At 44.3% G+C, this 23,464-nt stretch overlaps 1 protein-coding gene across 1 annotated transcript; it reads left to right on the forward strand.

Annotated features, from left to right (window-relative positions):
• The first annotated feature begins 2,710 nt into the window (after positions 1 to 2,710).
• Positions 2,711 to 23,445, forward strand: panx2 (pannexin 2). The gene is made up of 6 exons (XM_021601354.3): positions 2,711 to 3,047; positions 11,931 to 12,673; positions 18,774 to 19,888; positions 20,637 to 20,763; positions 20,999 to 21,187; positions 22,402 to 23,445. The coding sequence occupies exons 2-6, from the start codon at positions 12,445 to 12,447 to the stop codon at positions 22,710 to 22,712; spliced, it is 1,971 nt and encodes a 656-aa protein (XP_021457029.3). The 5' UTR covers positions 2,711 to 3,047; positions 11,931 to 12,444; the 3' UTR covers positions 22,713 to 23,445.
• Positions 23,446 to 23,464: the final 19 nt, after the last annotated feature.

Here is a 23,464-nt window from a genome sequence, read left to right on the forward strand (position 1 = left end):
ATCACATGTATCAATCCCCCTTTTCTGTCTGGCACGTGCTGAAGCACCAAGAAGACTATGCTTTTGACTTGTCTTTGGTCACAATATACGAATGACACAAAATGCTCAACTCAGCTTTCTAAGTTGGGATACAATGTTTAGCAAACAGTGGTGTCATATGCGACTTTGAGAAAACAAATTTGGTTGTTGGTGGGGAATTGCTAAACACTTGAGTTCCTTCCTTCGATAATGTCTGGAAATGCTGTGAATTACTGTACCATTTGTTTTCATCTATAATGAGCAAATATATAAATGCAACATGCAACAATTTCAATGATTTTACTGAGATACAGTTCATATAAGGAAATCAGTCAATTGAAATGAATTCATTATGCCCTAATCTATGGATTTCACATGACTGAGCAGTGGCGCAGCCATGAGTGGGCCAGGATCCAGTTGCAGAGGGAGGTGTTTAGTCTCAGGGTCCTTAGCTTAGTGATGAGCTTTGAGGGCACTATGGTGTTGAATGCTGAGCAGTAGTCAATGAACAGCATTATCATGAAGGTGTTCCTTTTGTCCAGGTGGGTGGGGGCAGTGTGGTGTGCAATAGAGATTGCATCATCTGTGGATCTGTTGGGGCGGTATGCAAATTGGACTGGGTCTAGGGTTCCTGGGATGATGGTATTGATGTGAGCCATGACCTATGGCTACAGACCATGAAGTGCTTTGGGTTGGTGCTAAGGGTCGGGAGTCATTTAAGCAGGTTACCTTGGTGTTCTTGGTTACATTACACAGGTGGTGTAATGATCATGCTGTTTAATCAGCTTCTTGATATGCCACACCTGTCAGGTGGATGGATTATCTTGGCAAATGAGAAATACTCACTAACGGGGATGTAAACAAATTTGTCACAAAATGTTAGAGAAATAAGCTTTTTGTGTGTATGGAACATTTCTGGGATTTTTTATTTTATTTAATCTCATGAAACATGGGACCAACACTTTAAATGTTGCATTTACATTTTTGTTCAGTATAAATCATAGCCTATTCCAACTTGATGTCCTCTTTGTTGTTTAAGCACCAAAGACAGGGTGCGGGTGCGTGAAAGATAGCCTAGCCTATTCATCAAACGTGCATGCAGATCTCACCAGCAGATCGATCAAAACATAGATTAAACTTTTCTATGTAAAGCCAAATCCATAAAAAAGAAGAACATTGCCTCAAGCCACTGCCACTTGTGACAACACATTTGTTTCTTCGGTCACCATTGCGACGCTGCAGTGGTGGAGAGGAAACCCTATATTTGGAAGCAGTCGTGAGGAGCGCCACCTAACCGGCGAAAACCGGCTAGTAATCTAACATGTCGCTGAACGGAGTCTGGAGTGGCCCGCTTTGGCTTCGCTGCGCGTTTGCCGAGCCACTTGCTGGCTTGCTATTGATCTGACCTGTCTTGCCAGAAACTGCCTTCATATAACATCCAGACGCAGTACACCCCTGAGCAAAAACACAGCTGCTGGTGGGGGGCATGATTGGGGTTGAGGCGAGTTATGGCAGTGTCCCCTGTCTAGCTGCTGGCTGTTCTCCCACCGGCGCGCTTATGCGATCTGTCCACACAGACCTGCTCAAATTATGAGTCTGGGGGGTTATAATGCCTACATAACAAGGAAAGATTGGTTGACTGACTGACTGACTGCTCCCGCTCATCCTGAAACGCCAGACAGAGACTGCTCCATACAGTAGCGTAGCCTACCGGTGAATGAGGAAATCCTTAAGGTTGGTGCTATCCGGAATCCTTGGGACGTCCCTACCCTAAACCCTAACCCCCTACCATAACCTTGACCATAACCCTTATCTAACCTTAACCCCGATCTTAAACGTTTGGCTAAATTAAATAGCTAAACTAAATGGATAATAAGACGATAGTTGGAGCTGTATTAGATTTCAGGCTCTAATCTTGTCCCATCTTGATACTGTGTCCGGCAATATGGTCAGGTACAGCAAAGAAAGACCTAGCAATGATGCAGCTGGCTCAAAACAGAGCCCAGCTGCCCTTAACTACACATACAGAACTGACATCAACAACATGCATGACAGTCTTTCATGGTTGGGGGTTGAGGAGAAATGGACTACTTCTCTTCTATTATTTTTAAGAAACATGTATGTGTTGAAAATTCCTAACCACGTGTATAATCTGCAATCATGCACTTCAAACAAACATACTGTACATACTCCACCAGACATACCACTATGGGTTTCTTCACTGTACCCAAAACAAAACAAAACAGATAATGCATCGCTAAATTCTGTATAGCGCCATGTTATCATGGAAAGTTCTGCCACCAGATGTTACTTGGGCAGAGAGCAAGTGTATCTTAAAAAAAACAGATAAAAAACATATTGTATCACAGCGCCTCTCCTCTTTCTAAATATCGAATTTAACTGTACTGTATATACAAATATGAATATAGGAATTGTGTGTAAATAGTATTTTTGTTGTTTCTTGGTGTCTTTCCAATAGATAACTCTTATTTGTTTTAAATATTTTGAATTTAATTTAATATCTTATGTTGTCGTGTCTATAATATACTTTGTCATATATTTATAGCCTACGTTTTATGTGGAACCCATGAAGAGTAGCTGCTGCATGTGCAGTAGCTAATGGGGACCCTAATAAATGAGACTAAACTTAACTATTTTAAATTTAAACTTCACTGGGGTGACGTCAGAGTTTGGACGTCCCAAGGATCCCGTTTAGAGTACATCCAAGGTTTCGCGCTTGTTTCCCTATCTGAAGATCACAACCCGTTGTCCGGGTTTTCACAACACAGTCAAATATACATCTAAATCAGTATTTTGTCGTTTCAATTTGGGCAAGGGGCGTGGAAGCAATAATTAGTTGAATCCTAATGCATTATTGCGTCTTTGGTTCTGAAGAGAGGAGAGACAAAACCGGGAGGGGAGGGTGAGGAGGGGTAAAGGCGGAACAAACCGGTGTGCCCTGATAGACGCTGTAGCGGCTCGCCCGCACTGCAGATTAACTCTTAGCAGGCCGAGGATGCACAGGACCGGTGAGTACATTATTTCCTCTCTTTGTGTAAATGGGCGAATTTGAATCCACAGTAAATTCTCGGGCTGATATATTTTCCTTATAGATGGACGCTGAATTTCCTGTGCCTGTCACCAATATGGACAGGTGGACTGCAGCTAATACAGGTAGCCTATTGAATCTCACAGAGCTGAAAGTCTAGTACGAGTCCTTACTACACCCTTCTCAGACTCACACTCAGCTCTTCAGCATCCCATCTACATTTCAGGAGCTGTCCACCGCTCCACGCTGAAACGGCGTGACTTAGAGCAAGCAGTGTTTCGTGTACTGCTCCTTTGATGTAAAGTAGCCAATAGCCTGTGGAGGACTAGTCAAACCAACAGTGCGGCATGTTTGAGAATAACTCTTGGGAAATGTCACTAGACTAGTAGAGGAAACCCTGTAATATCATATTATAGCCAGTAAGTAGCATATAATTATAACCACAATGGCTTCATTGTTATGTTATTGGAGCCTTTCGTTTAGCAAGGGGGTTGCATTTGGTGTAGTAGGGGTAGCCTAATCGCTATTGTTTGCAGGGATAACTATCTTTTTAAGTTGGCTCAACCTGTTATTTGTGCACTTGAAGAATGCTAGCCTATAACAGATTGAATTGGTGTTATACTGCAGACATTGTTGACCTAAGATTACACCATTCCCCATGCTCACTTTATGACAACTTTATGACGAGTAGTTTGTTCTTTTTGGAAGGAGGCCAATCTATAAATTGAGGATCACATTCGGAATGGATGTTCACTAATGCTCAAAATGAGGAGGACCGGTGAGAGTACTTGAAAGATCACACAGTTCCACTCATTTTCCTTTAAAACATACAGTGAATTGTGTTAACAGCTTCAGCAAAAGTGAGTCTACACCAGCAGCGACTGTCTGTCTATAAAACAGGGACAGCCATAACCAAACATGTGGTTTACAGTAGCTAGTGAATGTGGGCATCCCTTTAAAAAAAAATTCAACTGTGGGGCATAAACTGTTGTAGGACTTTTGCCAAGGGCTCACCACTGCCAGAAGCTGAGTGTTTGAAATGTGATATTGTCCCCGACAAGACTACATTGATTTACAATTGGCAACTGTTGGTTGTAAACCAGATATTTGGACTTGTGGGACAAACATTTACAAGAATCATCAGGTCATAAATGTGGCCTACACCAGTAGCCTAAAGAAAATACTGTTTTATTTTTTTGTGCCCAAGTTGAAGCCGCCCTTTCACCTCTGTCTCAGGGCTTTCTCTTCCGTGATGCATCTGCATCTTCGCTTCGGGGGGAAGTTTCCTCTAGTAGGTACAGATCTAAGATCAACTTCCCGTCCCCCAATCCTAACCTTAACTATTAGTTGGGAAAATGCTAAACTGACCCCAGATCCGCGTCTACAGGCAACTTCACCTTACACCTGTATCTTCAAAATTAGTAAAAGCATGTTATCTATTCATCCTTACAAGTCAGCACTGTCGCTACCCATGACTAATGTTTCATTACTTGCGGCTTGACAAGTTGACAGTTTATCTCACAGTGATTTATTTCAGATACTTTTACAGTAGATGAACTTCATTCTATTCTACATATTGCAGTATGTTACGCTCCGATACATTCCATTTGTCATCATAAATTGTATCATGCATACGCTGAAAAATTTAACGCTTCATAGCATTCAACAGTAAAAAAGTAGAAACGCTATTATTGGAGGGCATAATAGAGCAGAATTCTATGAAAACCAAATTGTTAGAATATTAATGATTGGTCTCAGCTAGGGGCAGGGAGGGGAGGGTCCGGAAAGCCATTTTATGGAGTAAGTCATGATTCAAACAATCCAGTAAGTAGACATGTTTCCCGTCCCTCTGTCCTTTCACAATATAATCATTACAGTCTCTCTTCCCCTATATCTGCAGAATGAATGGGCAAGCTTCTGTGTGAATGATGAGAAAGAGATGGAAAGAGAGGTAGAGAAAGTAAGATGGAGAGAAAGAGAGGGGAGGGGTGTTTGCGGTGGGGTGAGCCGGGACAATGTGATCACAATCCTCTTGAAGGACATTCACGTAACCTTCCTGTAGTGTGCATGCAGCAGCAGCGGCCCCCTCCTCACTTGCAGAGTGCAGCAGTGGCAATGGGGCGTACACAAACGCATGCATGCACACCTGCACACACACACGCACACCTGCACACACACACACCTGCACACACACACACACACACACACACACACACCTGCACACACACACACACCTGCACACACACACACACACCTGCACACACACACCTGCACACACACACACACACACACACACACACACACACACACACACACACACACACACACACACACAGCATTAAGAGGCATCCCTGACAGGTGTCCTGGAGTCTGACATTTGACATCCATCCTCACAGCTCCAGGGGAAATAATTTCAAATCAAATCAAAGTTTATTGGTCACGTACACATAATTGCAGATGTTATTGCAAGTGCAGCGAAATGCTTGTGTTTCTGGCTCCAACAGTGCAGTAATACCTAGCAATTAAAAAATACATACCAATAAATAATTAATTAACAAAACACACATAAAAATAAGTTATGTAGTATGAGCCACTAGAATATCACATATACATATAAAGTGGAAGAAAGTATGTAAACAATATTAAAGTGACCAGTGTTCTCTATGTACATAGGGCAGCAGTCTCTAAGGGGCAGGCTAGAATAGTGACTAAGGTTCAGGGGAGGGTACTGGACGTAGATAGAAGCTATTTCTCAGTCGCTCGGTCCCGGCTTTCATGCACCTGCACTGTCTCCTCCTTCTGGTTGACAGCAGGGTGAACAGACCGTGGCTCGGGTTGCTGATGTCCTTGATGACCGCCGTACCAGGTGGTGATCCACCCCCACAGGATGTTCTCAGTGGTGCATCTGTAAAAGTTTGAGGGTCTAAGAGGCCAAGCCAAATTTTTTCAGCCTCCTGAGGTTGAAGAGGTGCTGTTGCATCTTCGTCACCACGCTGTCTGTGTGAAAAGGAACCATTTCAGGTTGTCATTGATGTGCACACCGAGGAACTTGAAGCTTTTGACTCTATCTGCTGCGGCCCCCTCGATGTGCATGGGGGTTTGCTCTCTCGGAATGACCAGAATATGAGCATATGTCATATGACAAACAATAACATGATATAAATCGCAATCTGATAATATTCTCTGGTGACTTTAAACAAACAGATACAGTGCCTTGCGAAAGTATTCGGCCCCCTTGAACTTTGCGACCTTTTGCCACATTTCAGGCTTCAAACATAAAGATATAAAACTGTATTTTTTTGTGAAGAATCAACAACAAGTGGGACACAATCATGAAGTGGAACGACATTTATTGGATATTTCAAACTTTTAACAAATCAAAAACTGAAAAATTGGGCGTGCAAAATTATTCAGCCCCTTTACTTTCAGTGCAGCAAACTCTCTCCAGAAGTTCAGTGAGGATCTCTGAATGATCCAATGTTGACCTAAATGACTAATGAGGATAAATACAATCCACCTGTGTGTAATCAAGTCTCCGTATAAATGCACCTGCACTGTGATAGTCTCAGAGGTCCGTTAAAAGCGCAGAGAGCATCATGAAGAACAAGGAACACACCAGGCAGGTCCGAGATACTGTTGTGAAGAAGTTTAAAGCCGGATTTGGATACAAAAAGATTTCCTAAGCTTTAAACATCCCAAGGAGCACTGTGCAAGCGATAATATTGAAATGGAAGGAGTATCAGACCACTGCAAATCTACCAAGACCTGGCCGTCCCTCTAAACCACATATGTCAGAGTCAAGGCCCGCGGGCCACATCCGGCCCGCAAGAAGGTTTTTTACGGCCCCTGGGATGATCTTGATTTATTATTAGAACCGGCCCGCAGCAAGCCGGCAGCCCGCAGATCTTTTACACGCACCAATACTACATTTCCCACAATGCAAAGGTGATGCACCGAGCAGTAGGCTGCTTCATTTCAATATTTATTGGCACAGCAGTCGTCAGCATCACAGTAAAATTAACTTTCAGATACCCATCAAAAATGGCAAAACGGAAGGTGGATACTGAGAACCGGGGGTTTCAAACAAGGTGGGAGTCGGAGTATATGTTCACGAAGGTAGCTGGAAAACCTGTGTGTCTTCTGTGTGGAGAAAGTGTGGCGGTACTGAAAGAGTATAATCTGAGACGACATTATGAAACGAAACACGCGGACAAAAACAAGAATATGGACATGGAACAAAGGCTACAAAAGGCAGAGGAATTAAAACGAGGCCTCAAATCTCAACAGGCTCTGTTCAAAAAAGCCAAATCACAAGGCCAGGCTGCTGTCAAGGCCAGTTTTATTTTGGCAGAAGAGATCGCTAAATCAGCCCGGCCATTTACGGAGGGGGATTTCATCAAAAACTGCATGATTAAAGTTTGTGACGAAGTTTGCCCAGAAAAAAGGCAACTCTTTTTAAATGTGAGTCTGAGCAGAAACACCATTGCCGAGAGAGTAGACCAGTTGTCCATCAATCTAAAAGAGCAGCTTGTGAAAAAGGGAAAAGATTTTATTGCATATTCCTTGGCTGTGGATGAGAGCACCGACATTTCTGACATTGCCCAGTTGTCAATTTTCATCCGCGGAGTGGACTCCAACCTAAGCGTGACAGAGGAGTTTTTGGCTTTACGTCCTATGCATGGCACAACTACGGGGCATGATTTGTATGAAGAGGTGTCAAGATGTGTAAATGAGATGGAGCTGCCTTGGGAAAAACTCGTGGGTTTGACAACCGACGGAGCACCTGCGATGTGTGGACACAGGAGCGGACTGGTGGCGAAGATACGGGAAAAGATGCAAGAGGAAAACGCGACAGGTGAGCTGACAGCTTATCATTGTATCATACACCAGGAAGCGTTGTGCGGTAAAGCCTTGAAAATGGAGCATGTAATGAGCATCATCACGCGCACAGTTAACTTTATCAGAGCCAAAGGTTTGAATCACCGCCAGTTCAAGGCATTTCTGACGGAGTTAGAAACGGAGCATGGTGATTTGCCTTATCACACAGAGGTGCGATGGCTAAGCCAGGGAAAGGTGCTTCAAAGATGTTTCGAGCTTCGTGAGGAGATTTGTCTGTTCTTGGACAGCAAAGGGAAAGACACAACACAACTCCGAGACGAAATGTTTCTGTGTGAAATGGCTTTTCTGTGTGACATTACGAGTCATCTGAATGCAATAAACTTGCAGCTGCAGGGTCGGGATCGTGTCATCTCTGATATGTACAGTACAGTGAAGGCATTTAAAACCAAACTGACTCTGTGGGAGACGCAGATGCGGAAAGAAAATTTGAGCCACTTTCCCAGCTGCCAGACCATGAAAGAGAAGCTCTCTACCAGTGCGTTCCCGAGCACACAGTTGGCTGATAAAATAGGTATGCTTGCCGCTGACTTTCGACGCCGATTTGCTGACTTTGAAGCACAAAAAAGCAGGTTGGAACTGCTCGGTAACCCATTTGCTGTTGACGTGGAAAGCTCACCACCAAACCTCCAAATGGAGTTGATTGACCTCCAATGCAATGATGCACTGAGGGCAAAATATGCGGCAGTGGGTGCTGCGGAGTTCGCCCGTTTCCTCCCCGGCACAATGCCCCAGCTGCGCATCCAGGCTGCTCAAACGTTGTCTATGTTTGGCAGCACATACCTGTGTGAACAACTGTTTTCTTTGATGAACCTGAACAAAACATCACACAGAAGTCGACTTACTGCTGAACACCTCCACTCAATTCTGAGGATTTCTTCAGCTCAGAGCCTTACCCCGAACATTGATGAACTTGTGGAAAAGATGGGACACCACCAAGTATCACCCTCAACCTCAAACAAGTGAACATTACTGTGCAATCACATATTTAGAGTTTTTACTCAGTTCAAGTTTAAAAGTTAAAATTTAATATTTGTTTTCACTGCATGTTACTTCTCCTTAAACAAAGTGTTGTTTTTGATTAATAGATTTTTGCACTTTATTTTTTTGTATTTCAATCCAATTATATTTTAAAAATATTTCAGTTGAGTGGATGATAGAAAATTGCTATTATTGTTTTTTCTTTGAAGTAAATTTAGCCCACTTTTGCTAAAATAGAAAATATAGTCTACTGATGGTGCCTTGAATACCGGTTTCTTTCATTTAATGTTCATGTTATGGGGATATTTATATAAAGGAAATTTGTCTTTTGTGTCTGTTGAAAATTAAAGATTACTGACAGAGCCATAAGAAAATATTGCTTTATTTATCTGATCATATTGTAATATATTTGTTAGGTTTTCAGTAGGTTCAATTAGGTTCACTAGACTATATGCGTCATTTAAAAATTTTTCAATGAACATTCGAACAGTCCGGCCCTCGTCTTGTAGCTGATTTTTTTATTTGGCCCTCCGTCCATTTGACTTTGACACCCCTGCTCTAAACTTTCAGCTCATACAAGGAGAAGACTGATCAGAGATGCAGCCAAGAGGCCCATGATCACTCTGGATGAACTGCAGAGATCTACAGCTGAGGTGGGAGACTCTGTCCATAGGACAACAATCAGTTGTATATTGCACAAATCTGGCCTTTATGGAAGAGTGGCAAGAAGAAAGCCATTTCTTAAAGATATCCATAAAAAATGTTGTTTAAAGTTTGCCACAAGCCACCTGGGAGACACACCAAACATGTGGAAGAAGGTGCTCTGGTCAGATGAAACCAAAATTGAACTTTTTGGCAACAATGCAAAACGTTATGTTTGGCGTAAAAGCAACACAGCTGAACACACCAGCCCCACTGTCAAACATGGTGGTGGCAGCATCATGGTTTGGGCCTGCTTTTCTTCAGCAGGGACAGGGAAGATGGTTAAAATTGATGGGAAGATGGATGGAGCCAAATACAGGACCATTCTGGAAGAAAACCTGATGGAGTCTGCAAAAGACCTGAGACTGGGATGGAGATTTGTCTTCCAACAAGACAATGATCCAAAACATAAAGCAAAATCTACAATGGAATGGTTCAAAAATAAACATATCCAGGTGTTAGAATGGCCAAGTCAAAGTCCAGACCTGAATCCAATCGAGAATCTGTGGAAAGAACTGAAAACTGCTGTTCACAAATGCTCTCCATCCAACCTCACTGAGCTCGAGCTGTTTTGCAAGGAGGAATGGGAAAAAATTTCAGTCTCTCGATGTGCAAAACTGATAGAGACATACCCCAAGCGACTTACAGCTGTAATCGCAGCAAAAGGTGGCGCTACAAAGTATTAACTTAAGGGGGCTGAATAATTTTGCACGCCCAATTTTTCAGTTTTTGATTTGTTAAAAAAGTTTGAAATATCCAATAAATGTCGTTCCACTTCATGATTGTGTCCCACTTGTTGTTGATTCTTCACAAAAAAATACAGTTTTATATCTTTATGTTTGAAGCCTGAAATGTGGCAAAAGGTCTCAAAGTTCAAGGGGGCCGAATACTTTCGCAAGGCACTGTATATAAAAAAATAATCATTTTTTTGTTTGGGAATAAACATATGCCCTTGTACTCGGCGGTGCAGAAAAGCTTTGTAAGGCTTTCCAAGGTCCTCTTTCTCATCATAGAGGGTGACTTTGCCCTTCAGACTACTGAGCTACTTACAGACTACTTCTTTCAAATTCTGTAAAAGGTTTACAGCTTTGAGAGCATCTTGACTGGCTTCATCACTGCTTGGTATGGCAACAGCACCACCCTTGATCGCATGGGGCTACAGAGGGTGGTACGCACAGCCAAGTACATCATTGGGGCCGATCTCCCTGCCATCCAGGACCTCTATATCAGGCGGTGTGAAAGGAAGGCCCGGAATATTGTTAAAGACTCTAGCCACCCAAACCATAGACTGTTCTCTCTGCCACTGCATGGCAAGCAGTTGCGGTGTATGAAGTCTGACACCAACAGGCTCCCAAGCCATAAGACTGCTAACTAGCTAACAAAATGTCTTCCCGGACTATCTGAGTTGACCCTTGTACACACACACACACACACACACACACACACACACACACTCACACACTCACTTCATTTGCTCACACACACATAACATGCACACACATTTATACTGAGTCTGCACACATTCACACACACACTCACATACAATCATCATATACGCTGCTGCTACTCTGTTTATCACATATACCTGATGCCTATTCACCTTACATACAGTATCTACCTATATCACTCCAGTATCCCTGCACATTGTAAATATGATCTTGGAACAGACCCTGTATATAGCTTACTTATTTCTTCAGTTTTTTTGTTCTACCTTATGTTATGTTTAGTACTACATTGATATTGATTACTGCATTGTTGGGTTTAGAGCTTGCAATAAAGGCATTTCACTGTACTTGAGCCCCTACTACTACCAAGTGGGTATTTAAGGAACATAGTCACACAAGGTGACACATAGTAATACTATTATTTATATCATATAGATAATATGGCTCCCAAGTGGCGCAGCAGGCTAAGGTACTACATTTCAGTACAAGAGGTGTCACTGTAGTCCCTGGTTCAAATCCAGGCTGTTTCACATCTGGCTGTGATTGGAAGTCCCATTGGGCAGAGCACAATTGGTCCAGGGTAGGCTGTTTTTGTCAATAAGAATTTGTTCTTAACTGACTTGGCTGGTTAAATAAAATCACAAATATATATGGATGAACACTGGATGAGACAAATGGTGTACCTGTGTGCTTCTCTGATTATAGAGATTATCCTAACGAGATAACTTACTTCAACTCTTTTTAATGTTCACTAAGCTTGTGTTTTATCTCTTTTTGGAAAAAAAAGGCCATCATTTTGTATGTTTAAATCAAACTAATTGCCAATCTGTCTTTCACAGGAAGAAGGACAGGAGGTATCCCTGTTGCTCTGGGCACGGTACAAACTTACAAACTCATCTGCGAGGAACCACACTCGTTGAGAACTAAGAGAAAGATCATATGTCCTCTCTTCAACCTGACACTGTGTGTGGACAAAATCACAGAATGTACACAGCACAACTGGAACACACTGAAAACCACTGACTGAACCTAACGTCCTTTCTCAATGTTGGAAGAGACAGTCAGAGAGCGTTGTTTGTCCCACTCACTCTCAGTGAACATACCCCAGACTGTCCTGTGTGAGTAAAGGTAGCTAGGAGGACGGGGCAAAAGGTGGGAGGTCCCACTCACAGTCAGTGAAAATCCCAAGACACCCAAGAGACTATCCATCAAGACCCAGCCATTACTGACTTTACATAGCCACATAACCAGGTCTGGCCCGGAGACAGCCAGTCCTGTGTGTGTGGAAGTAGCCCAGTGTGTGTGGGTGGAGGTAGCTAGGAGGAGGGGGCGCCAGTTGTCTTCTCAGGCCGGATGCAGAACATCCTCGAGCAGAACTTAGACATGGCCACGGCTCTGCTGGCGGGGGAGAAGCTGAAGGAGCTGATTCTGCCTGGCTCTTCCCAGGATGAGAAGGGAGGCATGCTGGCCGGCCTCATGGTCCAGCTCAAACTAGAGCTACCATTTGACCGCGTCGTCACCATCGGCACCGTCATTATCCCCATCCTGCTTGTCACACTCGTCTTCACAAGGAATTTCGCAGGTCAGTGGGTCGGCCAGACGGCAGATCTGGGTTCAAATACTATTTGAAAGCATTTGAAATACTGTGCTTGATTGAGCTTGTCTGTGGTAATTGAATCAGTAGAATAGTTGCAACAGTACAAACCCCACCCATTTGGCACAGCAGGCAGACCAGAGCAAACGCTAATAGCAATTAAGATTTAGAGTAGTATTTGAACCCAGGTCTGGCAGAGTGCCCATAGAGGGGGCTGTGACAGTGCTGTGCTGCAAACCCCAAACACACACAGCAGGCTGGGAACGTTCTGTCCTAATGTGTTGTTGTTGACTCATCACATCAGCCTCTCACTTAACACTGAACCAGAGCACACATACTGTAGTAGTCAGCTGTAGTAGCTTCATGTTATTCATGCTATGACATTGGTATATAGAAAAAACAACAACAAAGGTAGCTCTCACAGACAAAGCCCCAACAACATTGGCATTCAGAATGTCAAACATGCAAGGGTGCTCTATGTTATTTTTGTCAGAATGATTGAACACCATAGAGAGACCTGGGGAGTTGAGGGTTAGTATGCAATGTATTTGGTGTTTGATGTGAGAAAGATCAGTGCAGACATTAGGTTGGGCCACTCTGGTGAACAGAGAGGGAGAGGAGAGGAAGGTGGGGGCGTAGCTTAATGCTGAGTCAGGCTGTCTGCATAGCAGCACCAACCAGCTGTGACTGAGCATTTCACATAGTGTTGGGCGGAGCCCATTTCTGCATTTTCTGCACTGCTCCTCCCCAAAACTCGAAAACATGGGTCACCCATAGGACTCATTCGACAGGCCGCACACACATCTGAAGTGCCATGGCAGCAACCGATGACAGCAGTGCAATGTGCACAATATTACATTTAAGTACAATGCAATACTTATTGTATTGATGTCCTTGGTTAGTGCCCTCAAATTGTACACACTTATTGTATTCAATCAATCAATCAAATTTATTTTATATAGCCCTTCGTACATCAGCTGATATCTCAAAGTGCTGTACAGAAACCCAGCCTAAAACCCCAAACAGCAAGCAATGCAGGTGAAGAAGCACGGTGGCTAGGAAAAACTCCCTAGAAAGGCCAAAACCTAGGAAGAAACCTAGAGAGGAACCAGGCTATGTGGGGTGGCCAGTCCTCTTCTGGCTGTGCCGGGTGGAGATTATAACAAAACATGGTCAAGATGTTCAAATGTTCATAAATGACCAGCATGGTCGAATAATAATAAGGCAGAATAGTTGAAACTGGAGCAGCAGCACAGTCAGGTGGACTGGGGACAGCAAGGAGTCATCATGTCAGGTATTCCTGGGGCATGGTCCTAGGGCTCAGGTCCTCCGAGAGAGAGAAAGAAAGAGAGAATTAGAGAGAGCATATGTGGGATGGCCAGTCCTCTTCTGGCTGTGCCGGGTGGAGATTATAACAGAACATGGCCAAGATGTTCAAATGTTCATAAATGATCAGCATGGTCGAATAATAATAAGGCAGAACAGTTGAAACTGGAGCAGCAGCACAGCCAGGTGGACTGGGGACAGCAAGGAGTCATCATGTCAGGTAGTCCTGGGGCATGGTCCTAGGGCTCAGGTCCTCCGAGAGAGAGAAAGAGAGAAGGAGAGAATTAGAGAACGCACACTTAGATTCACACAGGACACCGAATAGGACAGGAGAAGTACTCCAGATATAACAAACTGACCCTAGCCCCCCGACACATAAACTACTGCAGCATAAATACTGGAGGCTGAGACAGGAGGGGTCAGGAGACACTGTGGCCCACTCCGAGGACACCCCCGGACAGGGCCAAACAGGAAGGATATAACCCCACCCACTTTGCCAAAGCACAGCCCCCACACCACTAGAGGGATATCTTTAACCACCAACTTACCATCCTGAGACAAGGCTGAGTATAGCCCACAAAGACCTCCGCCACGGCACAACTTAAGGGGGGGGGGGGGGGGGGCGCCAACCCAGACAGGATGACCACATCAGTGACTCAACCCACTCAGGTGACGCACCTCCTCCAGGGACGGCATGAGAGAGCCCCAGTAAAGCCAGTGACTCAGCCCCTGTAATAGGGTTAGAGGCAGAGAATCCCAGTGGAAAGAGGGGAACCGGCCAGGCAGAGACAGCAAGGGTGGTTCGTTGCTCCAGAGCCTTTCCGTTCACCCTCCCACTCCTGGGCCAGACTACACTCAATCATATGACCCACTGAAGAGATGAGTCTTCAGTAGAGACTTAAAGGTTGAGACCGAGTTTGCGTCTCTGACATGGGTAGGCAGACCGTTCCATAAAAATGGAGCTCTATAGGAGAAAGCCCTGCCTCCAGCTGTTTGCTTAAAAATTCTAGGGACAATTAGGAGGCCTGCGTCTTGTGACCGTAGCGTACGTGTAGGTATGTACGGCAGGACCAAATCAGAGAGATAGATAGGAGCAAGCCCATGTAATGCTTTGTAGGTTAGCAGTAAAACCTTGAAATCAGCCCTTGCTTTGACAGGAAGCCAGTGTAGAGAGGCTAGCACTGGAGTAATATGATCAAATTTTTTGGTTCTAGTCAGGATTCTAGCAGCCGTATTTAGCACTAACTGAAGTTTATTTAGTGCTTTATCCGATGGACTTGGTTAGTGCCCTCAAATTGTGCATATTCTGGTGGATTTAACTCTCCTAATATAGGTGGAAGAACAATAAAGAACAATAAAATAAAAGTTGTCAAGCCCGAAAAACAGCCTTTTCCCAGACACAGTACTCGTCCCCCAGCCACCTGACTCAGCGCTCTGCACTCAGTGTGCAATGTTGTCATGCTCGGTCCAACACTCATTAAATGAAAGTCACAAGTGCGCCTCAGGGACAGATCTGCCCCTGAACCACCCAGACCTTGGCAGTCGGCAGCCGGCAGCCGGCAGCCGAATGGCCTTGCTGCTACCGTGCTCAGCATAACAGGGAAAGAGTGGATGGAATACAAGTGTGGCTTGAAGTGATGCCTCCTCCTCAGTCTCCTCTGCATTCGGTTTAATACCATGAATCAGCACTATCAAATCAAATTGTATTGGTCACATACACATATTTAGCAGATGTTATTGTGGGTGTAGCTAAATGCTTGTGTTTCTAGCTCCAACAGTGCAGTAGTATCTAACAATTGACAACATTACACACAAATCTAAAAGTAGACGAATGGAATTAAGAAATATATAAATATTAGGACGAGCAATGTCGGAGTGGCATTGACTAAAATACAGTAGAATAGAATACAGTATATAATATGACATGAGTAAAGCTGTATGTGAACATTATTTTTAATTGACTAGTGTTCTATTATTAAAGTGACCAGTTATTCCATGTCTATGTATATAGGGCAGCAGCCTCTACGGTGCAGGGTTGAGTAACCGGGTGGTAGCCGGCTAATGATGGCTATTTAACAGTCTGATGGCCTTGAGATACAAGCTGATTTTCAGTCTCTCGGTCCCAGCTTTGATGCACCTGTACTGACCTCTCCTTCTGGATGATAGCGGGGTGAACAGGCCGTGACTCGGGTGGTTGATGTCCTTGATGATCTGTTTGGCCTTCCTGTGACATCTGGAGAGCCCTGCTGTTGCAGACGGTGCAGTTGCCATGCCAGGTGGTGATACAGCCCAATAGGATGCTCTCAATTGTGCATCTGTAAAAGTTTGTGAGGGTCTTAGGGGCCAAGCCACATTTCTTCAGCCTCCTGAGGTTGAAGAGGCTCTGTTGCGTCTTCTTCACCATACTGTCTGTGTGGGTGGACCATTTCAGATCGACAGTGATCTGTATGGCGAGGAAATTGAAGCTTTCCACCTTCTCCACTGCAGTCGTCAATGTGGATAAGGGTGTGATTCCTCTGCTTTTTCCTGAAGTACACGGTTGTTGACATTGAGGGAGAGGTTATTTTCCTGGCACCACTCTGCCAGGTCCCTCACCACCTCTCTGTAGGCTGTCTCATCATTGTTGCTTATCAGGCCTACTATGGTTGAGTCGTCTGCAAACTTGATGATTGAGTTGGAGACGTGTGTGGCCACGCAGTCATGGGGGAACAGGGAGTACAGGAGGTGGCTGAGTACACACCCTTGTGGGGCCCCTGTGATGAGGATCAGTGAAGTGGAGGTGTTGTTTCCTACCTTCACCACCTGGGGGCGGCCCTTCAGGAAGTTCAGGACCCAGTTAGACAGGACCGGATTCAGACCCAAGGCCCTGAGCTGAATGAGGAGCTTGGAGGGTACTGTGGTCTGTATCAGATGGACGAGGCAATCCTTGTCTTCCAGAGATGAATGAAACCTGAGAGCTCTTCAGACATACAGTACCAACAGTGTGGACACACTTACTCATTCCAGGGTTTTTCTTTATTTTTACTGTTTTCTACATTGTACAATAATAGTGAAGAAATCAAAACTATGAAATAACACATATGGGATCATGTAGTAACCAAACAAGTGATAAACAAATCAAAATATATTTTATATTGGAGATTCTCCTTTGCCTTGATGACAGCTTTGCACACTCTTGGCATTCTCTCAACCAGCTTCATGAGGTAGTCACCTGGAATGCATTTCAATTAACAGGTGTGCCTTGCTAAAAGTACATTTGTGGAATTTCTTTCCTTCTTAATGCATTTGAGCCAATCAGTTTTGTTGTGACAAGGTGGGGTGATATATAGAAGATAGCCTTATTTGGTAAAAGACCAAGTCCATATTATTGCAAGAACAGATCAAATAAGCAAAGAGAAATGACAGCCCATTATTACTTTAAGACATGAAGGTCAGTCAATCCGGGAAAATGGCAAGAACTTTGAAAGGTTATTCAAGTGCAGTCACAAACACCAAGCACTATGATGAAACTGGCTGTCATGAGGACCGCCACTGGAAAGGAAGACCCAGAGTTACCTCTGCTGCAGAGGATAAGTTCATTAGAGTTAACTGCACCTTAGATTGCAGCCCAAATAAATGCTTCACAGAGTTCAAGTAACAGACACATCTCAACATAAACTGTTCAGAGGAGACTGTGAACCAGGCCTTCATGATCAAATTGCTGCAAAGAAACCACTACTAAAGGACACCAATAATAAGAAGAGACTTGATTGGGCCAAGAAACATGAGCAATGGACATTAGACTGGTAGAAATCTGTCATTTGGTCTGATGAGTCCAAATTTGAGATTTTTGGTTCCAACTGCCGTGTCTTTGTGAGACGCAGAGTAGGTGAACGGATGATCTCTTCATGTGTGGTTCCCACCGTAAAGCATGGAAGAGGAGGTGTGATGGTGTGGGGTGCTTTGCTGGTGTCATTGTTTAGAATTCAAGGCACACTTAACCAGCATGGTTACCATAGCATTCTGCAGCGATACGCCATCCCATCTGGTATGCGCTTAGTGGGACTATCATTTGTTTTTCAACAGGACAATGACTCAACACACCTCCAGGCTGTGTGAGGGCTATTTGACCAATAAGGAGATTGATGGAGTGCTGCATCAGATGACCTGGCCTCCACAATCACCTGAGCTCTACCCAATTGAGATGGTTTGGGATGAGTTGGAACGCAGAGGGAAGGAAAAGCAGGCAACAAGTGCTCAGCATATGTGGGAACTCCTTCAAGACCGTTGGAAAAGCATTCCAGGTGAAGCTGGTTGAGAGAATGCCAAGCTTGTGCAAATCTGTCATCAAGTCAAAGGGTGGCTACTTTGAAGAATCTGAAATATAACAAATATTTAGATTTGTTTAACACGTTTTTGGTTAGTACATGATTCCATATGTGTTTCATTTCATTCATTTCATAGTTTTCATGTCTTCCCTATTTTTCTACAATGTAAAAAATAGCAAAAATAAAGAAAACCCTTGAATGAGTAGGTGTGTCAAAACTTTTGACTGGTACTGTATGATGAAATGGATCAATGGTATTTCCCCCCCACATAAGAAACATCAATAGAATGAACATTATTCTTATAAGGACTGACTGTAAAAAGTTTGGCAATTCAATTGAACTAATTGTATATTAATTTCATTCACTTACTGTAGAGATGACAAACGTCCATAAACATCAGTCATGTTGTAATGTCTCATTATGACAACAAATTCTCTCCATCTTTTCCCTCTCAGAGGAGTCAATCTACTGCTACACGCCTCACAACTTCACCCGTGACCAGGCCCTGTACGCGCGAGGCTACTGTTGGACAGAGCTGCATGACGCCGTGCCCGGGGTGGAGCCTGAACTTCGACCTTCGCTGTTCGAGCACAAGTTCCTGCCCTATGCTCTTCTGGCCTTTGCTGGCATCATGTACATCCCTGCTCTCGGCTGGGAGTTCATGGCCTCCACAAGACTTACCTCCGAGCTCAACTTTCTGCTTCACGAGATCGACAACTGCTACCACCGTGCAGCTGAGGGCCGGGCCCCTAAAATCGAGAAGCAGATCCAGTCTAAAGGACCGGGTATCACTGAGAAAGAGAGACGTGAGATCATTGAGAATGCGGAGAAGGAGAAGAGCCCCGAGCAGAACCTGTTTGAGAAGTACCTGGAGAGACGAGGCCAGAGCAACTTCCTGGCCAAGCTGTACCTGGGGCGCCACCTGGCCATCATCTGCCTCAGCTCTATCCCCATCTCCTACCTGAGCGCCTACTGGCACCGCCAGCGCCAGAACGAGTTCAGCTGTGCCCTGGGGGAGCCTCCAGACACCAGCAGCATCCCAGAGCTGAGGCTCAGCGTCAACTGCAAACTGCCGGCCGTGCAGCTGCAGAGGATCATGGCCGCCGTGGACATCGCCCTGCTGAGCACCATGAACCTCGTCATCCTGGTCAACCTGCTGCACCTGTTTGTGGTGCGCAAGTCCAACTTTGTGTTCGACAAACTGCACAAAGTGGGCATCAAGACGCGGAGGCGCTGGCAGAAGTCCCAGTTCTGCGACATCAACATTCTGGCCATGTTCTGTAACGAGAACCGTGACCACATTAAGTCACTCAACCGCCTGGACTTCATCACCAATGAGAGCGACCTCATGTATGACAACGTGGTGAGGCAGCTGCTGGCCGCGCTGGCCCAGTCTAACCAAGATGTCACGCCCACAGTGAGGGACTCAGGCATCCAGACCCTAGATCCCAATATGGACCCCTCTCTCCTGGGGGTAGGGGAGCTGGGAGGGGAGCCACTGGTCATCAAACGACCACGCAAGAAGATGAAGTGGATCCCCAGCTCCAACCCTCTCCCGCAGCCCTTTAAGGTAGGACCCCATACACTAGGCCTAAATGTTGCCTGTCAAAGGTCTGCATATTTTGGCCACTTATAATAGGCTGGAAACACTATATGTTTGTCTAAAGGTAAATTACACCTAGTAAGTTTATTTATGTTATGACTAATTACCACCAAAAGAAAAGAGAAGATTCCAGATTTTAGACCCAAATTAACTTGTTAATCTTGTAACTTGCCCGGCCTCAAGATACCTGTGGATTTCCTTCAGATTAATACCGGAGGATAATAATTTAAATTAATATAAGCAGTAAAATAGTCTTCACCCACTGTGCTGAAAAACCAAAGTACCACTTACTGTACAGTGGGTTGTACTCAGTGGACCAGAGCAATATCAGCGATATTCTTATCCGCTTTTATTGTGAAGACTTGACATGGGCCTTTTCCGATTGAAAGGCCCATAGAGAAATTAGGCTCTCAGCAAGAGATGTGTACTCAATTAGAACTCTCTAAAGGCAGAGAACCCAATCGGTTTCAATCAGAACTAACAATATTATATCTGTTAAAGGGATTGTTCACTTTTTAAGTTTGAGCTTTTTTGCAAATTTATTAGGGTGATGTCATTTCATCCAAATTGTTTTTAAGTTTGTTAAAACCTGAGGTAACCCTTACTAAGTCGGGGAAAACCTTAGGTAAGGAAAACCTACAAAAAGTGAACTATCCCTTTAATAATCTATTCCTACTTGGGATAATTGTACTAATTGTCCATGTCCATTGTGAAGGAACCTCTGACAATGACGCGTTTGGAGAACAGCATTAAGCCTGAGAAGCCCAAACTGGTGAGGAGGAAAACAGTGGCAGAGAGCTACGTCGCTCCTTTAAGCAAGAGCACACAGTACTCTGCTAAAGGTACTGTACTGAGAGCAGTGACATTACTGTAGAAAATTAGGGTAAATGAAGGTAACGTTTATGGTTACTCAGAATTTTGCTATAGGACTCTATTTTGTATATTTGACTAAAACATTTGCTTCTGGAATGTCACATGCTGTTCATAAAGTTGTGCAATTTGTGCACGATTCAGTCCCACTGTTGTGTTCCATCCCCGCTGACCATATCTGTTGAATCTGTTGAATGCCAACTGCAGATATGAGCACGCTGGAGAAAAAGCATAGTCGCAACTTTTCCCTGGATGTCCACCCGTACATGCTGACCATCCGTAAGCCCACCAAAGTAGAGACAGTCAGCGCAGAGCCTCTACCCCCAGACCACACCCTGGACTCGGTGTTCATCGAGGGCACACACACCATTGTCCATGTCTCCGCTTCTATCACAGGTAAGATTGCCATGCCTAATCTCAGGAGGGATCTGTCACCAAGGCAACAAAACTATATTCTATATATACTCCTGTGTCCTCTGAATCTGGTTGACGTTTTAGATCAAGGAGAAAAAGGTGAAAAATAGCCCACTAACAGAACACTTCACTTAATGGAATGGTGAGGTTTATTTGCAATATATAGAACCCAGAGTTTTTCATTACCAATTAATCCTTATAAGCTACACCAAGATTGCCCAACTGGCGACCCATGGGTGATTTTACTTGGCCCCTCAAGTTTTCTGAGCAAAAACTTCAATAAATAATAATAATAATGGTGTGAATAATTTTCATTGTTGGACATAAGACTGTAAAAACACCAGGAAATCAGTGATTTTAATCTTAGAAACCTGTGAAATCAGTGATTTTAATCTTAGAAACCTGTGAAATCAGTGATTGTATACAAATGTAAGCAAGGTTTGAGTTGGTTACGTGTTAGTCAAACATATCTGTTTGGGGGGGCCTCCCGGGTGGCGCAGTGGTTAAGGGTGCTGTACTGCCATCAGACTCCCTGGGTTCGCGCCCAGGCTCTGTCGTAACCGGCCGCGACCGGGGGTAGGGGTGTCCTTGTCTCATCGCGCACCAGCGACTCCTGTGGCGGGCTGGGCGCAGTGTGCGCTAACCAAGGTGGCCAGGTGCACGGTGTTTCCTCCGGCGCATTGGTGCGGCTGGCTTCCGGGTTGGATGCGTTCTGTGTTAAGAAGCAGTGCGGCTTGGTTGGGTTGTGTATCGGAGGACGCATGACTTTCAACCTTCATCTCTCCCGAGCCCGTACGGGAGTTGTAGCGATGAGACAAGATAGTAGCCACTAAACAATTGGATTCCACGAAATTGGGGAGAAAAAGGGGTAAAATTCAAAAAAAAAACAAACATATCTGTTTGGGCTTCTTGCGGTCAATTGGCCCACGGTTGAATGTCGTTGATGATCCCTGGGCTACACTCTTAGAAAAAAGGGTTCTTTGGCACCCTTTTAGGTTCCAGGAACCAAAGTGTTCTCAAAGTGTTCTCCTATGGGGACAGCTGAAGAACCCTTTTAAGTTCTAGATCACACCTTTTTTTCTAAGAGTGTACAAGTAGGCTATAACTAGGGTCTAATGTTTTTCCGGGTTAGGTCATGTGGTCTGGAAAAATTCTGGGCCTGTGTACCGTTCTGTTTTCTCTCTCTCTCTCTTTAGAAAAGAAAGATCGCACTCCAGAATCCACCAACACAGTCTTCTCTACAATGACCGTCCCCACCAGCACCTATATGAACGGTGCCACTCCCAGCCCTAACCCACCATTTCTCGCTGACCGCCACCTTATAGAACCCCTGATCGAGCAAGAGGAGCCTGAAGATGCCCAGCCTGCAGTCTTCACTCGGATCCCTTCCCACCAGCTGCTCAGTATGCATCAGCTACTCAGTATGGAGGAAGAGGAGGCTAGAGGCCAGGGGGCCAGACTGTCTGAGAGACCCGGGGGGGAACTGATCTCTGCTGGGGAGTGTTGAGGAGGAGACACACACATCCCATCCCACCTATAGCCAAAAACCACATTGTCCCCCTAACCCCTAGTTATGCTGTGCTCATACCTCACTACTCCTCTGGTGAAGGCACTGAGTGCGAGTGCTGATGGTGCTGAACCAGAATTTTTAGCTGGAGTGTTGAAGATTTAACAAGATGGAGCATAAGAGAGGATAGTGGTTCAATGTGTTCTGATCTACCCATAGTCATCTGACTGCTGTTACTCTCTCCACACATGAAGACTTCGGTGAAATGCACACAGGAGCATTACCTTTGTAGATCCTGCACAGTTAAATGGAGCATTTGTTGGTCATGTTCTTGACTTGGAGAGGAAGCAGCTCTTAATGAAAAATATAAGAAAGAGAATAGGGAAGACATACGGTTTGAAGCTTTTTAAACACATTTTTGAAAAGCACACAATCTATAGTCCATTCGGAGAGTAATCAGGGCCCTTTACTTTTTCCACATTTTGTTACGTTACAGCCTTATTCTAAAATGGATTAAATCGTTTTTTCCCCATCAATCAACACACAATACCACATAATGACTAAGCAAAAACAGTTTTAAACATTTTTTTTGCAAATGTATAAAAAATAAATAATGAAAATCACATTTACGTACACTACCGCTCAAAAGTTTGTGGTCACTTAGAAATGTAATTGTTTTTGAAAGAAAAGCTATTTTTTTTGTCCATTAAAATAAGATCACATTGATCAGAAATACAGTGTAGACATTGTTA

This window comes from Oncorhynchus mykiss, chromosome 1 (assembly GCF_057628025.1).
Source record: "Oncorhynchus mykiss isolate SJ-2025 chromosome 1, ASM5762802v1, whole genome shotgun sequence".
Classification (NCBI taxonomy): domain Eukaryota; kingdom Metazoa; phylum Chordata; class Actinopteri; order Salmoniformes; family Salmonidae; genus Oncorhynchus; species Oncorhynchus mykiss.